The sequence below is a fragment of the Mytilus californianus genome, unplaced genomic scaffold (genome assembly GCF_021869535.1).
Source record: "Mytilus californianus isolate M0D057914Y unplaced genomic scaffold, xbMytCali1.0.p SCAF_11, whole genome shotgun sequence".
Classification (NCBI taxonomy): domain Eukaryota; kingdom Metazoa; phylum Mollusca; class Bivalvia; order Mytilida; family Mytilidae; genus Mytilus; species Mytilus californianus.
In genome coordinates this window covers 64,323,157-64,345,457 of record NW_026262593.1, presented here as the reverse complement: position 1 = coordinate 64,345,457, position 22,301 = coordinate 64,323,157, and the positions used below count along the sequence as shown (strand labels likewise).

At 30.8% G+C, this 22,301-nt stretch overlaps 1 protein-coding gene and 1 long non-coding RNA gene across 2 annotated transcripts; one reads left to right on the top strand and one right to left on the bottom strand.

The window, feature by feature from the left end:
• Positions 1 to 1,545: 1,545 nt before the first annotated feature.
• LOC127720512 (uncharacterized) lies at positions 1,546 to 22,236 on the bottom strand. Its single transcript, XM_052227105.1, has 3 exons — positions 22,113 to 22,236; positions 11,406 to 12,026; positions 1,546 to 8,110 (listed from the first exon to the last, which is right to left on the bottom strand). The coding sequence occupies exons 1-3, from the start codon at positions 22,132 to 22,134 to the stop codon at positions 7,839 to 7,841; spliced, it is 915 nt and encodes a 304-aa protein (XP_052083065.1). The 5' UTR covers positions 22,135 to 22,236; the 3' UTR covers positions 1,546 to 7,838.
• LOC127720513 (uncharacterized) lies at positions 18,294 to 19,251 on the top strand. Its single transcript, XR_007990829.1, has 2 exons — positions 18,294 to 18,445; positions 19,109 to 19,251. It is a non-coding gene; the product is annotated as an uncharacterized LOC127720513 (long non-coding RNA).
• Positions 22,237 to 22,301: the final 65 nt, after the last annotated feature.

Sequence of the window (22,301 nt, the reverse complement as noted above, 5' to 3'; positions counted from 1 at the left end):
ACATCTCAATAGATACCAATTTCATGTGCATCTAAACAGATACCAATTTCCTCTGCATCCCTAAAGACACAAAATATACGTGCATCACAACATACCTACTTTTAGTGCATCTCAACAGATACAAAATACATACACGTACAACGCAACAGATATCAATTTCATGGGAATCTCAACAGGTACTAATTCAATGTGGATCTCAACAGATTCCAATTTCATGTGCATCTCAACAGATACCAATGTGCATCTCAACATTACATAAGAGAGGGTAAAGATAGCAAAGGGACATTCCAACAAATTTCAATAGATTGCGCTTCTCACAAATACCAACTACATGTGCATCTCAACAGATACCAATTTTACATGTATCTCATCAGATAAAATTGAGAATGGAAATGGGGAATATGTCAAAGACACAACAACCCGACCAAAGAGCAGATAACAGCAACCAATGGGTCTTCAACGCAGCGAGAAATTCTCGTACCCGGAGGTGGTCCTCAGCTGGCACCTAAATAAAATTGTGTACTGGGTCAGTGAAAATGGACGTCACACTAAACATATAAAGGAACTGAAATTAAAAAAAACATACAAGACAAACAAAGGCCAGAGGCTCCTGACTTGGGACAAGTGCAAAAATGCGGCGGGGTTAAACATGTTTTGTGAGATCTCAACCCTCCCCCTATACCTCTAGCCAATGTAGAATAAAGAAACACATAGTAATACGCACAGTAAAACTCAGTTTAAAAGAAGTCCGAGTGTGATGTCAGAATAGGTAACAAAAGAAACTAAGCAAAATGACAATGACACATAAATTAACAAAGGACTACTAGCAGTTACTGACATGCCAGCTCCAGACCTCAATTAAACTGATTGAAAGATTATGTCTTCATCATATGAAAATCAGGTACAATCCCTCCCGTTAGTTTAGCATCATACCATCATAAAATATATGAGAACAACATAACCCGTATCATGCCAACAACTGGTTTTAGAATAAATGTGTTTATTTCCGATGCAAAGACCTTATGAGTGAATCAATATTAATACCAAAATTTGCAATCCTTAATGACCTGACAACAGTATCGTAACTATATCCCTTCCGAAATAGTCAGTTTAAAGGTTTGGTTAGCTTTTGAGGTATATACCGATTTGAAGCGCATCTCAACAGATATACATTTTACGTTCATCCCAAAAGGAGCCAACTTCCTGTGCATTCCAACAGAAACCGATTTATGTTCATCACAAAATATACAAATTTCACATGCATTCCAACTTCCATATTTGAGGACCCTTGTTTTGTTTCAGGTTCCAACACTTGGAAGAGACCATATTTTCACACAGATGTGCTGCACTTTTAAAAGAGAGGCGAAAGATACCAAAGGGACAATCAAATTCGAAAATTAACTGACAACCCCATGGCTAAAAAGAAAAAGACAAACAGACAAACAACAGTACACAAACCACAACATAGAAAACTAAAGACCCCAACAAAATCGGGGGTGATCTCAGGTGCTCTGGAAGGGTATGTAATGCTACACAAAAAAACAGTAAAATCTTAACATTTTATTGTATACTACAGAATATGTAAGTTATTTCTCTGATTATCCAACTATTATATGTAACAACTAACAATAAATGCCATAACAAAATTAACAATAGAAATACTGAAAAATCATTATTATTCATCGGATACTAATATTCCTGCATTTCTTGGGTTGAGGTCAACCATGATGTGCATGTTCAACAAAATACAAATTTTCTAGGCTTGTACTCATATTATAGTTCAACCATGAGATCCAAATATCCACAAAATACAAATTTTCCTCAACCAATGAAAATTTTGCACCCACAAATATTAATGAATTCACAGTATTCATATTCACAATCATTTCAAAACATAACATACTATAATTAACAAATACGGACATCTTGCTAAGTTAAAATCAAAAAGTATAAAATTTGATTCTAAAGTAACAAAAATAATTTCCACTGACCCATAACAATAAATTACAACATAATATAAATGCAATAACAAACAAATATGATATTCTATATCACTATCATTTTAACATGCAGAGTTTACAAATAAAAACAATATTAAAAATTTTATTAATATTAATGGGCAGTAAAATTGGTGCCTTATATTTATTGAATGTTTGTACGTTTTTTACAGGAAATAAATAATAATATCATTGATCAATGGGATCATAAATATTGTTTGTTCGCTGCCTCAATCAATGACACCATTCTTTATTTCTTTAGTATAAATTATTATTTGATTTATATTCCTGAATGAAGAATTTTATAAAAAGTAGGAACCAAATATGTTATACTGTGGATTCATTATTATTCGTTGGATACCAATTTTCGTGGATTTCGTGGGTACAGGTAAACCACGAATGTAAATGTTCAACAAATAGCAAATTCCATATAGGCTTAATTGTATGGAGACTAAAAGAAAACCACAAAATTAAATATCCCTATATGTAAGTTTCCTTATTCAACGAAAATTGGTACTCATGATAATAAATGAATCCACAGTAATATGTTCAATAAATAAATCAGTGTTAGTGTTCTCACTAAAGATTGCCTGCAATTACTCTATTTCACTATGATTCCTTTTGCAGTATTAATGGCGATATCTAACAGAATCATCTTTTGCATATTATTATAACAGTATACCAGTATTTGAACAAAATTCCATAAATATCCCTGATTGTAAAATCTCATAAAGATAGCCCTCGCAATTTTTTAAGGCTATTCCAGAAAAAAAATATTAGGGGAACTCCACTCTCCTTTTGATTTACTACCAATAGAATTTTTTTCTGTAAAGCATACTCTCTGTGGAACTGATGAAATACCCAAACACCCAATTTATGTTACACAAATAAAGTGCTGGCCCTCTAATGTATTTATTTCTTGAAAAGGCCTTATTCAGATAAAAAATGCTAGAAGTTTCAATTTTCCAATTATATATAAAAACAAATCACTCAAATATAAATAACAAATTATTTCAAATAAAAAATATAGAAATCATAACAAATGCCATATAATTATCAGAGTAAAAAAAAAACTAATGTGATAAAAAGTAAATTCACTAAAATACTGAACTCCGAGGAAAATTCAAAAGGGAAAGTCCATAATCAAACGGCAAAACCAAAAGATCAAACACATCAAACGAATGGACAACAACTGTCATATTCCTGACTTGTCTAAAAATATAATACATGTATCATTCATGATCCTAAAATATCTCCATTCAAATACTGTAAATTCAGAAGTTATTGTGAGGTTTTTATCAATTTGAATAATGTGACTGGGTAAGTATCGCAATTATAAAAACTTGCATTCTGATATCTGATACATATCTTTGTATAATGTAGCTTTTCCTGAAATTGCAATAATTAATCTAGCATTTTGTCCATTCTTCAAAAATCGTAAAAATAAATGCTTGCAATAATTTCTGAATTTACAGTAACTAGAATCTGTTTGTTTCATACTACAGTACAAAGCAGCAACAATACTTTGAAACTTTTCTGGTATGACAAACTCAAATTTTACCTTTAAAAAATTGCTAATATCTTACAAGAAAACGAGTAGGCCCAGTAAGACCCCTTTTTGGCCCTTAAATATAGCACTTTTACAAATTTGTAAAAAATGTAAACTTTTTAGTTTTTGCTATTTATTGGAAAGTAGAAAACTTTTTTTACATAAATATGGGCTGTTTTTCTACATTATAATGCACATGCATCAGGTACTAGCATCATTAATTCATGCAAAATTTTCGCAATTCTAGCATTTGTGCTAATCCTAAAATGGAAGTGGCTGCATTGTGTTCAGTCTTAATATTAAAATATATGTTGTATTTGATGATAACACATAACATATATAATGGTTGTTACTGAACACGAATGCAGCCAGTTTACATTTTAGACAAAAACCATCTGAAAAGTGACTTTTTATGGCATATTTGATAGATATTTAAGCTTGAATTTGAGCATATCTAATAATCAAATCAGTTCATATCTTTTACATAAACTAATTGAATCGACTGAAGTACCAGTAGACACTTAAGTGTTTAAAAAAGATCGAAAATATTTCATCAGATGTACTTCAAATTTTAGGCCAGAATTAGCCCTTACCTGACCTTCTCCTTTAAGATCAAGTTTAGATGTGAATACATGTATTTGATTCTATATCTGCTTCTTAATCGAAATTTTAGCATTAGCGAAAAAGTTAATAGTGTGCCAGGAGTTTTTTTTCAACTTATTGATGGATAAACTTTGCGCTCGGAAGTTTAATTCTCCTGTTGAATGATAACAGAGTCATTTGCATCATTATTGTTGATTTGTAAATCTATTCACACGGAATAGTTTCTTGCATTTTACAATATGGCAAAAAAAAAGCAAAAATAACCCTTGCAGGAAAATTTCCATGTTTGAAGTATACAAATTTAAGTTTACACAGAACTAATAAAACTTTGATTGTTCGATATCACTGATACAGATTATTCAAATTGATTGTTTATTACCTTTATTCATATTTCATTTGAAAAAAAAATCCTGAAATTCCTGAGATTTTATCAATTAATTAATTAATAGTCTTCTCCTCTTATATTTGATGTGTTTCCCTCAGTTTTAGTTTGCAACCCGGATTTGTTTTTTCTCAATCGATTTATGAATTTCGAACAGCGGTATACTACTGTTGCCTTTATTTTGCATTTCTTACTTATGTTACTGGTAATTAGTCAAATTTATAAATTCCCAGAATAATTTCTGAATGCACTTCTTAACATCATTACCTATTATATCCATTGTAATAATAACTGCAAAATAAAAGCATCGTAAAAGATTTCACTCAAGAGTATTAAAAAAAGTAAAATTAAATGCATTACAATAACAAAATACTATTCAGACATAAAAATGTTCATAAGAAAAAAAAGATTTCTTAAAAAAAGGTAAGTAAAAAATATCTGGCTTTTGAAAACTAATGGTAGCCTATAAACACAATTTGCTGAAGTAAGTAGGAAGGTTTTGTAAAAGGAGGTAGAGCTAGTTTACAATCTTTACAAATCACTGAAATGTTTATGTCAACCATTTTCATAAATTTACTGTAAGCTTCTTAGTAACTCAGATTATTCTTTTTCTATTGCACATGAATGTTTAAAAAGAGTTGATGAAAAAGACCATGACATACATACTAATATATATATATCAATTCTTACATTGGTACAAGTGGATTAACGGATTTATCCAATCGAAATAATTAAATTAACGAATTTTAAAGTCTGAGCCTCAGGTAGGACTTTAAAATTGATAATTTAACTATCGAGATTGGATAAATCTGATAATCCATGAGTAACTATGTAAGAATCTGTTTCTCTAATGATTATCAAATAAATTTTCATTTTTGATTAACAAAAATCCCCTTCGAGTGCCTTCCACATTCCACAAAGTTGTCAATTTCATTAACACCTGTTAGCATATTTTGATTCATCCAGTGAGCTGATAAAGATTACGACCCTTAAACTCATCCAATCATCTTCTGAAATCATCAACAACCACACATTGATTAAATTTTTTTAATACAATGGGTCTGGAAAGGGTTAAATTGCCAAAGAATTAGAGAAACAGAATTATCTCCCTTAAGGATGTTCGCTACTTTTGTTTTTGAATTTTTGCCAGATATTCGGAATCCTCTGGTTTTATCCATGTAGTGCCATTAAAAATTTTGCCCCCTAATCCCTACTTTTCTTTTCATAATTTTAATACATATAGTTTTAAAAGCCAAATTTTATAAAATCCTTGTTATTTGTTCCTAGTTTTTGAAAGAAAATGGAGCCAATGTTAAATGTATGAAAAATCTAGAGAGAACCATTTTCCGCCAAATTTTCAACAGCTTATATCTCGAAAACAAGTACACGGACACTTCATTTTTTTCTACTTTTTTAGTTCCTTTATTTATATACTATCAATTTATAACAGTCTTTTAAAAAGCTTGTTATTTTGAAACAGAGTAGCGAACATTCTTAATTCAGATATACTCCAGGTGCTGGATTTTCTCGCTGTGTTGAAGACCCATTGTGGCCTTCGTCTGTGTTTTTTACTCTTTGGTCGGGTTGTTGTCTCTGTGACACATTCCCCATTTCCATTCTCTATTATATTCCTTGAGTCTTAAATCAATTCTGAGTATTATACCTTGTCAGAATATCTAACCTAATTAAAATCCATGATATTATTTCGTAATTAATTTCATTGCAAAAATATCACATAAGTAATCCTAACAAACAAACATATTTTTTACACACAAACAAACACATTCTACACAAAAAAAATTCTAATTATATCACGTACTGGGTATATTAAACAAAGTAAATAGTAAATACTTTCTGAATATAAATAAAAGCAATTCGGCAATCAAATACATAAATGCAAAAGAAAGGATATGCTGCACAATTTATGCAATAAAATCCGAACATGCACATGACCAAACCAAAAGAAAAGAAACTGACAGCCATTTTAATACTGTTCTCTTTTACAGGGTCACAGTCAGAGCTTAAAAATGATTATCTGACTTTTATATCAATTCTAATTTAATTACAAATGTGTTGATTTATTGCATGGACGTTATCAGCAAAATAATTATAATACATTATAAAATGTGTAATGGGTACTAAAAAATTATTTTGTTCACCTAAACAGGTAAATTTAACTATTCATCACTAACCAAATGAAAAAACAGGGGGCCTTTAAGTTTGACAGGCTACATAGTTAATTATATATTATGAGGAATTTGAATAAATACTTTTTGTTTTATTTCTTGAAAAAAATTTCTGAGATAAATGAAGTTATCTGATGCATCATTTGAAATTTGGGAACATTTGAAAAATTTATATTTCTCCTGAATGATGATCAAAAAGAAATAATGAATGTAGGAATATGTCAAAAATTGAAGATCAATATAACCAAAATTACACAAAAAGCTACAAAACTGGCTAAAGAACACATGGGGATGTTCAATTTCAAAGAAAATTTCTCGTGTATCAATATCCAAACCAAAACAATGCTACTAGGTAAGTAATAACCTCTGAACTTGCTGACCATTGCATTGACCAAACAAGAGTTAAACTAAATGACTAACTATAAGAAAATCATTATAAAAAACTTAAAACATCTGAAAATATGTTTTCACTTTACAAAGAGATAACTGTTAAACAGCAAAATGTAAAAAGGGAGACTACTCTATAGGTACTAAGAAAAAATCATTAAAAAAGCACTTATGAGTAATCTTTTCTTGTTATACTATATTGATAATTTGAGCATTTAAAAGGTATAATGTTATTCTTAACAATAGTTGGTAAGTATTTGTGGTATTAAAGGCACCAATCATTCATTTTTTGAAGGGTGAGGTTGACTTTTTCCATTAAAAATTGTTTGCCCTGAGAGAAAAAAAACATATTTGAATATAAACTTGATTGTAATGGAAAAGCTGCCCAATAGCTTTTGAAGAATGCTGGAAATGGAGTATTAAATGAAAAAGTATGAGGTAGAAGCCCAATACAGAGGTATAAGAATTAAGAATATAACAAAGCTATTAATCTTTAAGGTATTATTCTAAGAAAATAATTTCCATTAAAACTGTACATAAAAATACCCTTGGACAAAAGTAATGTCTAATGTACATTATCTTATAAAAGCTAGAGAAGTTTCTATCTGTAATCATTAACTTTTTATTAAAGTTTTGTATTTTAGTTTAACAACAAAAAACTCTATTCTGATATAAAAAAAATATCCTACCTTCAAAGAAAAATTACAAGTTTTCGTATAAATAAAAATTTATCTTTAATTAAGACTAAATCTAATGCCATTTGTAGGTGAGGGCAGTCTTACAAGTCTGGAGTACGACCATTCACTAGACAATTTCCAATTCTTTGAGATCTTTTTCATCTGTTCATATTCTTTTTCACAATGTTCCAGACGATTCAGAACATCAGACATTTTCAGGCGTGGAACTTGTAGAACAACAGCAGAAACTCCAATACTACCAGCCCAGATCCCTGATGATATCAACTGTTCTGTATCAACTCCTTTGAAAAGCTGCCATGCAAGTCGACCTGAAATTTTAAAATGTTTTCAGTTGTAGACATAAAGAAAATACAGAAAAACATCAACAATAAAAATCATTGAAAATCTTAAAAATTTAAAACATCATTGTTGTTTTGTCTCATTTATCATATTTATATATATCATGTATATTTCATATTTTGTAATGCCTTATATTATATATATATATATATACATGTATCATGTTACCTTTGTCATTGTTTTAAGCATGTCTGTCAACATTTCAAATTGTGTTGTGTTGTGTTGTGTTGTGTTGTGTTGTGTTGTGTTGTGTTGTGTTGTGTTGTGTTGTGTTGTGTTGTGTTGTGTTGTGTTGTGTTGTGTTGTGTTGTGTTGTGTTGTGTTGTGTTGTGTTGTGTTGTGTTGTGTTGTGTTGTGTTGTGTTGTGTTGTGTTGTGTTGTGTTGTGTTGTGTTGTGTTGTGTTGTGTTGTGTTGTGTTGTGTTGTGTTGTGTTGTGTTGTGTTGTGTTGTGTTGTGTTGTGTTGTGTTGTGTTGTGTTGTGTTGTGTTGTGTTGTGTTGTGTTGTGTTGTGTTGTGTTGTGTTGTGTTGTGTTGTGTTGTGTTGTGTGGTTTATACAAACTAACTCCATTTCTGGAAGGAAAATAGAAAATAAAATATTACAATCAGATCAAGGTAAACTTAATATTTATTTTTTCCTTTAAAACTCTATTTTGTTTTTAAAAAAATAATTAAGAGACTACTATTGTAAATTGGAATTATTTTTAATTATGGAATTTACATAATTTCTTGGGCTTGAAATTTTTAATAAACTCCATGTTTATTCTGTATTTTAATGTTCTCTGCGGCGCACAACACTTTCTATTACAAAGAAGATAGCACATTTTCAATAGAATGTACTGTGCCGCGAACAACACTATCTATACAAAATACATTGCATAGAAAGTGTTATGCCCTGCTAAAAAAATTATAATACAGAATTACCATGGAATTTATTAAAAATTTCAAGCACAAGAAATTATGCAAATTCCATAATTAAAAATAATTCCAAGTTGAAATAATAGTCTGTTAATATTGAAATCTAAAAGATTTTGGATTAGGGCAATCATCTGTAAGATTAGAATAAGCGCCCATCCATTACAGATTGAGATTGATAGATATACAAACATGTGTGTGAATAGAACACTTAGAAAATGTTTATACTATACATTAAATAAAGTTGAGGATAAGATACACTTTGTGACTGAATGCCCATTATATATTGATAATAGAACTGAGTTTTTTACTGAAATTTCATTAACCTGCAATAATTTTCAATCTTTAGACAATCTTTCAAAGTTTACATGACTATTTATACAAGAAAATTTAGATGTATATAAATGTTTGGGAAAGTATTTATCTAAAAATCTGGAGATAAGGAGAAGTTCAAAGATAATAAATGCAAATTAGCCACACATATACTTATTTTGAGTGGTATATTTTATAGATGTTATTTGTATTATCTGGTTCTGTCCTGGCCTTATATAACAGTTATTGTAAAACTGTGTTGATTTCTTTTATGTTTCTCAATTGATGTCTAATCTTATATATTTGTATGTAATGTGTTAAAAGCTCTTTATAGGGCCCTGTAATTGGAAATAAAAATATTCTATTCTATTCTATACCCATCATCATACAAAATTCTGACATATGAAATACCTGATTGATTGTTGTTTGTTTAATATCCAGTGGCAAATATTTCAAACATATTGCCAATTTTTGTGTTTGAAATTTAGGTGAGAATTTATATTTTGTTTTAATATTTGCATGAAAGAAACTTACTAGAATTTTCACAAGTTCTAATTTTTTTTAGATAATTTGCCATTTTAAATTGTGCAATGAAATATATCAACAACTAATAGATAAACGTAATTGTATTTCGGAATACTCACGAATTAAAAGTTCCATACCACAAACATTCGTGCAGATTTTAAAAAATAACGATGTTCAAAGCACTTTAAAAAGCCACAAAATCAAAATTTCTGAATACTTTGAATTTCTAAATCCAGATAATAAAATCATTAAAATCAAAGATTTGACATTAAAATATCTACAGTTAAACATAAACATAACTGAGACCCCTAAGTGTCAAACAAAATGGGAAAATTTGTGTAGCGAGTATATAAATTGGGAAAAAATTTGGCTAAATCTCAGTAAAATGGATATTAATAGAAAAGTTAAAGAATTCCAATGGAAATGTATACACAGGATTATATATACCGAAAAGAGACTACAAATAATGCATATGTCAAATGGAAAATGTCACTTATGTGATGAAAATAATAATATTGAAACACTCGAGCATTTATTTTATCAATGTAATAATGTTAAACCATTGATAGAAACAGTTGTCAGAAATTTACAACTTTGTAACCTAATAAATAACGAGACGCTCGTTGAAAAAGATATTCTAATAGGAATCTGTACAGATAATTCGAATAATATAATTGTTAATGCAATAATACTTTATTTTAAATGGGCTATTTGGAAAATACGTAATAAATGCAAATTCGATAAAATAAAACTGAATATGCAGTCTATACAAAGCCTGTTGAAATTGCAAATGAAAAACGAATTAAAACTACTCTTGCTATGCTCGGATATAAAGTATATATGCAGATCAAAAATTGAACTCTTTATCGAAAAAATATAAGAAGATATACTTAGTTCTACTGCTCTAAACTAAAGGTGTGTTTGATTCCATATATAATAATCTTATTGTATTATAGAAAGAACGTAGTGAACAATAAGTTATTTTTACAGAAAGAAATATTTGTATTGTAATCGATTTTTGAATCTATGTCTGTGCATATTATGTATATTAGTAAATTACCACATATATCATGCTTCTTAATACATTAGTACTTACCACATGTGCTTTATCCTTTTATAATCCATACTTATATATTACAGAATAATTTCAATTTTTGTTCAATCACGTCAATAATTTCCAATTCAAATTTTCTCAATCAAATATATAGTTTTCAAGTTTAAATAAACACATGTTAGTCAGTGAACTGGATATACGATAGTGATTATGTATTACAGTGATGCTTAACAGGTAAAATCGATTGTATTGGTTATTTAAATATATGTATGTAAAACTATTGTAAGTTTAAATTCATTTGATTTTTTCCCTGGTCAAGTGAGGCTGTTAAAATACAGGAGCCCCTAAGTATGCGACCTGGGCTACTTAGGTATTTATATATCAGGAAATGATTGAATAAAAATATTTGTTATCGTTAAAAAAAAAAAAAAAAAAAAAAAATTTGCCATAGTAATGTACCTGCACAAATGGCTCCTATTGCTATAGATGATGTATTGAAGAATCTTCTTTCTGAAGATGCCTTTTCTTTCACTCCTGTTGACACAGCAGACAACAAAATCTCACAGCCTTCTAAAAGGTCGATGACCTGCTTTGACCTTGTAGTCATAGCAAGCAAATGGTCCTCTTCAGAAACAGCAAGGTATTTTGTTTTTGTCGACTCTTTCAAAAAAGTCTGAGTAGAGTTTTGAAGAGTAACAACCACATTAGTGACTCTGTTAACTCTTGTTGTCAATTCTCTCAGCTGGCATTTTGTTTTGGTTGGCATGGTAATGACATTTTCAACTGCATCAACACAAATGCAGGAGGAAGCACTGACATATACTGTTTCTGAGACAATGACTAGCAACTGTCTCAACTGAGACAAAATATCTGAGATCAGACAGTTATTTCCTGCATTTCTTGAATAGTAATACTGCAGATAGGTCAAAAAGTCAAGTGTGTGACAGAGAAACTTTTGGTTTCCATGGATACCATCTGGTGACCTTTCTTGTGAGGTCTCTGAGAGATGACTAATAAAATCATTTAGAAGTGTAACGACCTTCACATCCTCTGCAACTGGATCTACCAATGTTTGAAGACCTGTGAACAGAAAATGCAGTATTGAAGTGTCATGAACAGTTAGCTCTGGGTTTTAAGTTTAAGAATTTATTGAAACAGTATAATATCAGTGTTCTCAATAAGAGCCGGCAACCGACAAAATCCGCCGCCTATTGCGTGTTTTGTGACGGCTATTAATTTATTGACAAAAATATGACATACGGAAAATCGCATACTCAGGATCTGTCGTACATTTTTTTCTACTAACTGGTTCCAAGTCAACCGCCAAGCATAAATAATACAATAAAATATGTAAACCAGTTTCAAATCATTTGAGCGTTTGAAACAACGCGATAAAATCTGTAAAAATAGAGATTGAAGTTGGCTAGGATATTTTAGACAGCTCGTTACAAAACTCAAACATGAAGAGAACGATCAGTGACTACTTCTAGCGTGAGCTGGCTTTACAGTAAAGCAAAGATAAGAATGCTTATATGGGGAGGGTTGAGATTTCAAAAAACATGTTTAACCCCGCCGCATTTTTGCGCCTGTCCCAAGTCAGGAGCCTCTGGCCTTTGTTAGTCTTGTATCATTTTTAATTTTAGTTTCTTGTGTATAATTTGGAGTTTAGTATGACGTCCATTATCACTGAACTAGTATACATATTTGTTTAGGGGCCAGCTGAAGGACACCTCCGGGTGCTTGAGTTTCTCGCTGCATTGAAGACCCATTGGTGGCCTTCGGCTGTTGTCTGCTCTATGGTCGGGTTGTTGTCTCTTTGACACATTCCCCATTTTCATTCTCAATTTTATTGCTTCGTGTATTCTTACATGGATTAAACTTGTGTGCATTCATGTATCTTATAGCATATTCACAGGAGTATAAAGTAAAATAAAACTAGGTGAAATCAGTCTGCATCTGACGATCTAATTTCTAGTCACTTCGGAAAGTGGTCAAATCGGCACCCGATATACTCAATTCGGCACCTAGTCAAATATATGTTGAATATATATTGTTTTTAGCATTTTTAGCAAAAAGATTAAAATAAAGAAGGGGGATGGCCATAATTAATTATTATTTATTTTCAAGTTCTTTTTGTTTCTTTGTGTATATTTTCTTCAGACTTTTTCTATAGGTGCTGATTTAACTTGTACCCTCTGACCAATGGACAAAAAAACAGAGAGAATTAAGTGTAACCTGATAAACTGTTGACACTACATAGTTCTTATTTCCTAGATTTAAATTTTTTTATTTTTCTAGCCATATTTTGTCAGTTGCTTACTGCAGATTTACAGTTTCCTCAGCAACTCTGGTTTCCTCTAAATATATATCTTACAAGTTTTTGAATGACTGAATAAAGCATAAATTAATGTTCTCAATGAATTATATTTGAAACTATAATACAAGACACTAAGAAATAATATGAAGTGAAGACACAATAACAAGGGCTGTGTATGTATGGGGAGGGGGAAGGATCATTAATAAAAAAGAATTTGCATGGGCTACTTCACATATTTTCCCAATTGATAAAAACTTAAAGTTAAGGAAAAATAAATTAAATGTTATTCAAATAAAAAGTGCCTTTCCCTCCCCTTACAATCAATTCTGGAATAGCCCTTAGTGATAAAGATTTGCAAATAAGAAGAACATTGAACATGCAAAGGGGTGAAGCAATTAAGCCATGTCATATAAAATCTGCAAAAAAAATCACATTTTAATTTTCAATTTTTTAGCAAAAATTTAAATGAGCTACTAAAAATGGACTAATTAACATGAAGAACTAGACATCATTGAGATGGGAGCAATCTCTGTGGGCCCTGCTGTGAATAACGTGTGGTAAAATTTTTGCATCTTTACCATAGGACATGGGGTTGTCATCTGACCTTTGACCTAGGAAGTTGTACATATATTCTGACACACCCTCTGGTGTTAGTTAATATACATGTCAAGTATAAACTTTGAAATCATAACGGTTCTCAAGATATAGAGCGCACACGATCTTTACCATAGGACATGGGGTTGTCAACTAAAACCAAAGTTTTTGACCTTGACCTTTGACCTAGGAAGTTGTACATACATTATGACACACCCTCTGGTGTTGGTTAATATACATGTCAAGTATAAACTTTGAAATCATAAAGGTTCTCAAGATATAGAGCGGACATGATCTTTACCTTAGGACATGGGGTTGTCAACCAGGGATGGGGTAATCGTAATCTGTAATCGTAATCGATTGTAATTGATTACATGTTTCCCAGTAATCGACAGTAATCTGTAATCGAAGACATTTTCGATTACATGTAATCGTAATTTAATCGATTACAGCAAAAATTAGGATGTAATCATCAATTACTTTTGATTACATTTCAATTACTTTTAGTGACATAGTTTGATGAAATTAAACCTACATGTATTTTAAATGAAAATATATATGCATTCATCACTTTATAGTACAGATAAAATAGAAAGTATTTAGACTTCAGAGCTTATCAAATGCCTTATTTGTATCTATTGTCTCAAGCTGCATTATGATCAACCAGAACTCCTACCAATTTTACTGTATATCCAGCTTTTCAAACAATTGACTTACTGTCTTCAATGCTTGTCAATTATTTAAAGACCTTTTATTTTGAAATAAGTAAATAGATAAAAATAAGAAATGAGTCTTATGTTAAGTTCTGTACTACTTTGACATTGAAGTGTAATTTTCAATAAGATTTGGAATTTTAGCTAAACTAGATACACAGTGGATTCGTTATAATATTATGATATAAAAATCAGAAAGTACACAACGTACCAATTGATTTGCATTGAAATTCTTGTTCAGAAATAGATACATGTATCCCATATTGACACTAAAATATATCTGGTTAAATATCATGATTTTGAATAGAGTATAGAAAAATTCCAACAAATTCCTGTGTATACTAATCAGATGATCAAGTACTTCTAATTAATAAGATGTTTTGATTTCAATTATGTCTAATTAAGAGGAGATTGACATTATATTTCCCCAGGTTATGAAATGTACTCCATTGGCAGTTTTATAACCTGTAATTAGGGAGATTATCCAAACAAAATAATTAATTCATGCATGTATTAGTTATAAATATAATAAATTTACATCTTTGAAATTAGCTGAACTAGTTTATTATTCTTCTTTTTACATTTTAATTGTAATATATACTATATCAAATATAGTTAAAAATTAATAAATACAAAATACCTAACTTAAGTCATTATGATAGCAAAACTTGAAAAATAAAGAGACATGTGGAAAATAAACTAGACTATAAAGAAGTGACTGAAGCCATGTGGTGTCATTGCAAGAACTTTATTACATCTCACTCATGTAGATAACCAGATTTTAAAGAATTTTTGAATATTTCAAATCCTCAGTGAGAGCTTCTATCTAGAAACAAACTGTCAACTTAAACTTTGAAAACAATGCTTTCAATGAAGTTTTGATCAAGTTATAAATTTCCCCTATACATAACAAAATGTTTGTGTTTAGCTTACTTTATTATTTTTTTGTAATTTTATAGCATGTAATTGACAGTAATCGAAAAGTAATCCAATTACTTTTGATAAAGTAATTGATTGCAATCGATTACATACAAAAATCAGAGTAATCGATTATTAATCGAATACACAAATATCCCTCAAGTAATCGATTATTAATCGATTACATTTGTCAGTAATCATGCCCATCCCTGTTGTCAACTGAAACCAAACTTTTTGACCTTGACCTTTGACCTAGTAAGTTGAACAAACATTATGACACATCCTCTGGTGTTGGTTAATATACATGTCAAGTATAAAGTATGAAATCATAACTGTTCTCTAGATATAGAGCGGACACAATTTGTTACGGACGGCCAGACTGATCACTAATGGGCGGGGCCCTAATAAGAGGTCAAAATCTACTCAGAACAGCCCAGATACCACCGCCTGCAATCTTCAGCTTTGATGATTTCTCGTTGGTGACATGAATTGCTTCTGACTTCCTGTGCTGCGTTTTGTGAAAGTGTGGATTATACCTCAAGTGAGGTATACATGTATTCTGAGACTACTATAACACAGAGATTGGTCACTTCACGTACTGGCCCGAGAACACAGTTATTTCGTAGTGCATTTCTTTTAGACAATAAATTCAAATTAAAAAAATCGCACCTGCTCTATCTCAAAAAGATTTTTACAGTGTAGTGTACTACTATTGATACAAATAATATCAAAATTATAGAAACTTCTACCAGCTCTAACTCAAAATATTGACAATTCTGTGTTAAGGGGGGCTAAAGTTCAGTTTGACAGCTTCCGACATTCTAATTTTTGACCTTTTTTAACTGGACCAAATCACTACTTAACATAAAGATTCAGCACCCAAATTTTTTTTACATGTAATTTCATCCTCTTACTTAATATTTCATGCATAAAATATCAAGAAATAAATTGGGAAAGTGTATCAAAAAAAAATGCAAGTTATACACTGTTCACACTAGGGACTATATTTGTAGACAACGAAAACCAAAGGACGATAACTGTGTCCTTGGACCTAATAGGATAGAAAGACTTGACCAATTTTAATAAAACTTTGCATGACCTAAGCTTAGGCAATTTTAAGATAGTTGGCCAAGTTTCATGGACATAGGATATATATTATAGAAACTAGGGCTATTTTAATATTGAAATTTGGATGTTTATTTTTGACGTTTAAATCAAATATTTTCAACTGTCAAGATTTTGGCCTAAAAAATTTAAATATTGCAAAAATTTGCTTTTTAAACACTCTTGAATTTAATATAATAAGTATTAAAAGCAACGGAACACTCATTTGATTTATCAGATTTATTACAGTTATTCAAAAGTCAAATTTATATGAGCCTGTGCCTGAAAATAGAGATTTTCGAATTAAGGGAAGCCTTACATAAACATGCATTTTTTTCAACCAATTTGAAGTTTTTGAAGGTTTTTAACCATACATTATTCTTCCATATATATTAAATGTACTTTAAATGTAAAGTAAAGTTACAAAAAGCATACTACATGAGTATGAAATGGTCTTAGGCCATGTAAGACTGAGAACTATTTAGAGTCGATTTAGGCAGTAGCCCATATTTACATATAAAAATGCACACAGAGGCTATAAGGAAGTGAAATTTGTTACTTTTTGCTCATTTCTATGCTAAGATGTCATGATACAAGAAGTCTAATTGCAAAAGGACTCTTGAATTCAACTTTTTTTTGCAGACAGTATGGTCTGATGACCAGTTTTTCACTTTTCAATGGAAAACTTGCATGTAGTTTTAGTCTCATTTGGCATATATTTGAACCACTTACTATCCTAAAGAAGAAAATTATGTTAGCATATGAAATGAATAGGGTGTACTGATCATTGTAAAGTGTTTTTTTTACAGATTTAGTGAAATATTTGTGACGGACTACAGATTTTATGTACAAAGCTCTTCACATTTCACATACATCAAACAGGCCGTTTAACCAGGGACATAAATACAAATATTCTGCACATTTTTTCTGTCATAATCTACTTTTCTCTAGATTCCGAGTTCACAAATGGTTAATTAAATTTGATTTAAGCATAGAAACACAAATATCAGGAACATAAAAAGCTGTCAGATAGAAAGTCAGCATGGCTCTTAGGCATAAAATGGAAACTGCTTTAAAATGCTTATTTTAGCCGTATAATGCCAAAATGGGACATTTTAACAGAATTTCTGTCAAACAAAGATGTAAATCCTTTACTTTTATTGAGTTTGACAAATTGAAACCAGAAAACCATTCAGAAAAGTTGCCAAAGTACAGAATCTACATTTACGGAATTCATCTCTTAGGCCCGAGAACACAGTTATTTCGTAGTGCATTTCTTTTAGACAATAAATTCAAATTAAAAAAATCGCACCTGCTCTATCTCAAAAAGATTTTTACAGTGTAGTGTACTACTATTGATACAAATAATATCAAAATTATAGAAACTTCTACCAGCTCTAACTCAAAATATTGACAATTCTGTGTTAAGGGGGGCTAAAGTTCAGTTTGACAGCTTCCGACATTCTAATTTTTGACCTTTTTTAACTGGACCAAATCACTACTTAACATAAAGATTCAGCACCCAAATTTTTTTTACATGTAATTTCATCCTCTTACTTAATATTTCATGCATAAAATATCAAGAAATAAATTGGGAAAGTGTATCAAAAAAAAATGCAAGTTATACACTGTTCACACTAGGGACTATATTTGTAGACAACGAAAACCAAAGGACGATAACTGTGTCCTTGGACCTACTGATCAGTCAAATAGTAATTAATTGTAAGTCTTCGATCACATGACTCGGCACGTGACTCGCAATGATTGACAAGAAGGATTCGACCGCCATTTTTGACAGCGAAAGAGAAAATAATAATTAACAAATGTGGATTTATAAAGAGTGTTATGTTCCGGTAAGTGTGAATATAAGATTTGACATGTTCATAAATGTTGGTTTATAAGCACTTTAAATAAAATAAGTGCAGTTATAGACTTGAATTTACCGACCAAACCGGAAAGTAACCTCGAGTTATTACCAGTCCGTGGGACAGGGTCAATGAGCAACTCACCCATAACTTACATTCAGATGAACAATCTGTTTTCCGGATAATGTATGTGCAAACCTTAGTAATTAACCGATGTAATGATGTAAAATTTGTAATTATATGAAATTCCAATTTTTCTGTATCAGTAAGTTCCCGCTGCAGAACTGAGAAACACACGAGACAAGTTGCACACACACAACATGAGGTCTGATAGGTGAATTTGTATTGTTAGTGAAAGAAATTTAGATTTATATTTGGTTCCCTTGATAATATATATGCAGTCTATACATGCTAGTATAATATTATTATGCAATGAAAATGTGTCACCGTGTGAAATACCAGTACATCATGAGTTCCTAAATAGACGTATTTTTTTTTAAATAATTGAACTATTTTGATCCATATTGACATGATTGGTCAATTACTGCTGAGTCTCAAGTCTCAGATTACTGTCTTAAAAATTAATGAATTGCCTATGCTATAAACTTGACAGATTATTTCTTTTTATTTATAATATATTCTTTATTGTAGGAATACCCCCAGAAAGAAATCACGCATTAGAAGAAGGGAGAAGTACTACAGGAGAAAATGACTTTTTTTAGTATTTTTTTTTTAATTTCATTGAATTTGTCATGCTTGTCTTACATGGAGAAATAAATATTTAAGTCTTTGAATATACATTTTTATTATTATATACATTAAAACTAAGACAGGAATGCAGAAATTCACTAACACGCTCAGTTTGGATAACAGTTCAATGAAAGAAAAAAAACAAGTAACCACACATCTTTATATATTAAAGGAATAGCCACTTGAAGCAAACTTTAAGGAGATTTTTATATATTTTTGCTAATGATCATCAGACAACTCCTTTAGTCCAAATGAAGTTCAATGAAGTGGATGTAAGTTATTGGAATGCACCGTAATTACCTTCAACAATGAGAAAACATATACCGTGCAGTCAGCTTCAAAAGTCCCTGACATGGAAAATATATAACAATTCACTAGAGAAAACGAAGTGTCTACAATAACAAAGCAATTTACGAAAATTCAAATATGACGGACATGAACCAACAGCAACCACTGAATTACAGGCTCCTGACTTGAGACGGGCACATAAAGAATGTGACAATGTTAAATATTTTTAGGCGCTCATCACCACCACTAGCATGGGACATTGGTGTAACGACATAACATAAAAACAAACTTTAAACATAATTTGAAAATAGTTCATTTCGGTTTAATCAGGCTGACTGTACATGAAATATTTGCCATTGACAAGCAGTTGTGAATCGAAGTTGAATTTACAGAAAGGTGACATCAATATATGCTATCATATTTAACATTCTTGTTTAGATCCGACATTGCTACGTATTTATACATTCCGCATTATTTTTGGCTTCTCAGAATTTTCACATGGTAAACTGTCAGCAGTTACCCAACAAAAAAATGTTATAGGGAACCTATTTACAAAGCATCATGCCGACAACAATTAACATGGTTTGTCACCAAACATTGAACAAGCACATTTATATTTGCTGTGGCTAAAAAAACTAAAGCAAATCACAACTCTTTTCATCTGAGTTGCTCAATTATTAGGGTTACAAAAAGAGTAGCGATATAACTAAAACATACGACACTTTAACAATAGACAATATTCAAATTTTCAAAAACTTTACGGCTCTGTATTGAAGCACAAAATTTCTTGTCTGGGATTTTGAAAGAGGGCACATATTTCTGGTGTTGAAAAAATGTCATCGTAATTTACACTAATGTGGTTCTATTTATGTTAACATAGAGATAATTTGATTATTCAGTCACGTAATTTTGAAGCTTCTTCGTTCTGATTTACATGTACTTGCGATTGATGCTTCTTTTGGAGTGTTTGCAGTCTTTGCAGCATGGACGTATAGTCATCCTCAGATTCAATATCTGATGCAGTATATTCACCACGTAAAAGATCAAGATTGAGTTCACTATCATCCCAAGATAAAAAATCAATGTTACTGGACATTGTGAATTGAAAAATGAAAATGCCGGCGATATTTTGGGAACATATATATAATTTGTAGGGCTTATGTTTGCTTTATGTATCCATTGCAGTTATAACCTCTTTGCTGATCTGTTACGTAAGGAAATTACTCATTTACCTTTAATGAAATTTTTTCTCTCTTCTGTGATCGCCGCTTATTACATTGTTTGCAAAAACTTGACCTAATTATCAGACGGAAATTTAAAAAAAGTGGGGGGGGGGGGGGGGGGGGTTGAAACTTGTTTGAAAAAAAAAATTTACGTTGGATAATCTGAATGAGGGTCTGGATGGGGGTTCTTTATTTCCTATAATTTCTATGCCATTTTTCTCTATTCTTTAAATCTTTTAATAACTTATTATTTTCTCTTCTCTATTCTTTATTTGTCGGTCCATTTTTCTCCATTCTATACTTTTTTTGCCCCTATTTCTCCATTCTATAAAATCCCATCCACACCCTCCTGAATCCTACCACAAGTGCACCGACGATATTTGACAAGGTTTACTACAATAAACATGTATATTGGGCACTCAGCAGTGAAATACCTTTCAAGTATAGAATAAAAGTTTACTGCAATAAACGGAGCCTCGTGTACCTTGGGCACCCAGCTGTGAAACAAAATTCATCTCCCATGCTTTTGAGACTACCTGTCTTTACAGGTAAAATATTTGTATATTAGATACAATTAACGGACGTGTAGCAAAACAATGTAACTGTAAGATTGATAAGATTAATCACATTCACATTTTCAAGAGTGGCCGCATAATAACAAACTATTAACAAATTATTAATGATTAAAAACAAAAATTTAAATATGAATAGAGATAACTGCATTTGAAAGATAAAAACTATATTCTTTTTTTTTTTTGATTAATTCAATTTTGTTTTTAAATTATTTTTAAAAGAAAAATAATAATATCCGATACTGTTATAGTATTCTCAGTGATAGGTGATATATGTCGTCTGCTACGGTCGAATACGAAACTACGTTAAAATAACGTAGCTAACTACCGGAGACTCAGATAATCCGATAAATCTATAGTGACCAATCTCTGTGTTATAGTAGTCTCAGATGTATTATAATCGACATTCACAACTGGTCTGCATCAGTTCCAACTTTAAGATTTGTTAGTCGAAATGGACAAGAGGAGACTATAGAACAAAAATAAGATTTAATAGATAAAAAACTAATAAAAATTTAAGTAGGAAAAGGAGGGTCGTTTTGGGGTTTCTCTGGCAAAATGCAGCACAAAGTGTCAGAATCAATTACATGTCATCACTAAGTGGTCATCAAAGCTCGAGGTGTCATCATGTCAATGCAAAACGATCTCTTAATTTATTTATTTTTGGATAAACACTTCATTATGATACCCAAATTGGTGTACAGGTGTAGCTCAGAGACAGGTAAAAATCTGTTGCACATTTGTTTATGTATACACTTTTATATCATTTGTTGTACGTGTGTGTTGTTTTTATTGATTTTCCTAAAAAAAAATCAACATTACCATTTGCAGATTCAGCTGTCATGGTCAGCGCAACACAAAATACCAGGTAAACATATGTTTACTTTCTGTTTGACCTTGATTGTTTTGACAGGGAACCTTCATTTAAGTTCATCATCAAAAGTACATCATATTTATTGATTTCGTCAAAAAAATAATTAAAAAAGAATGCGTACAAGTTTAAAGCAGACA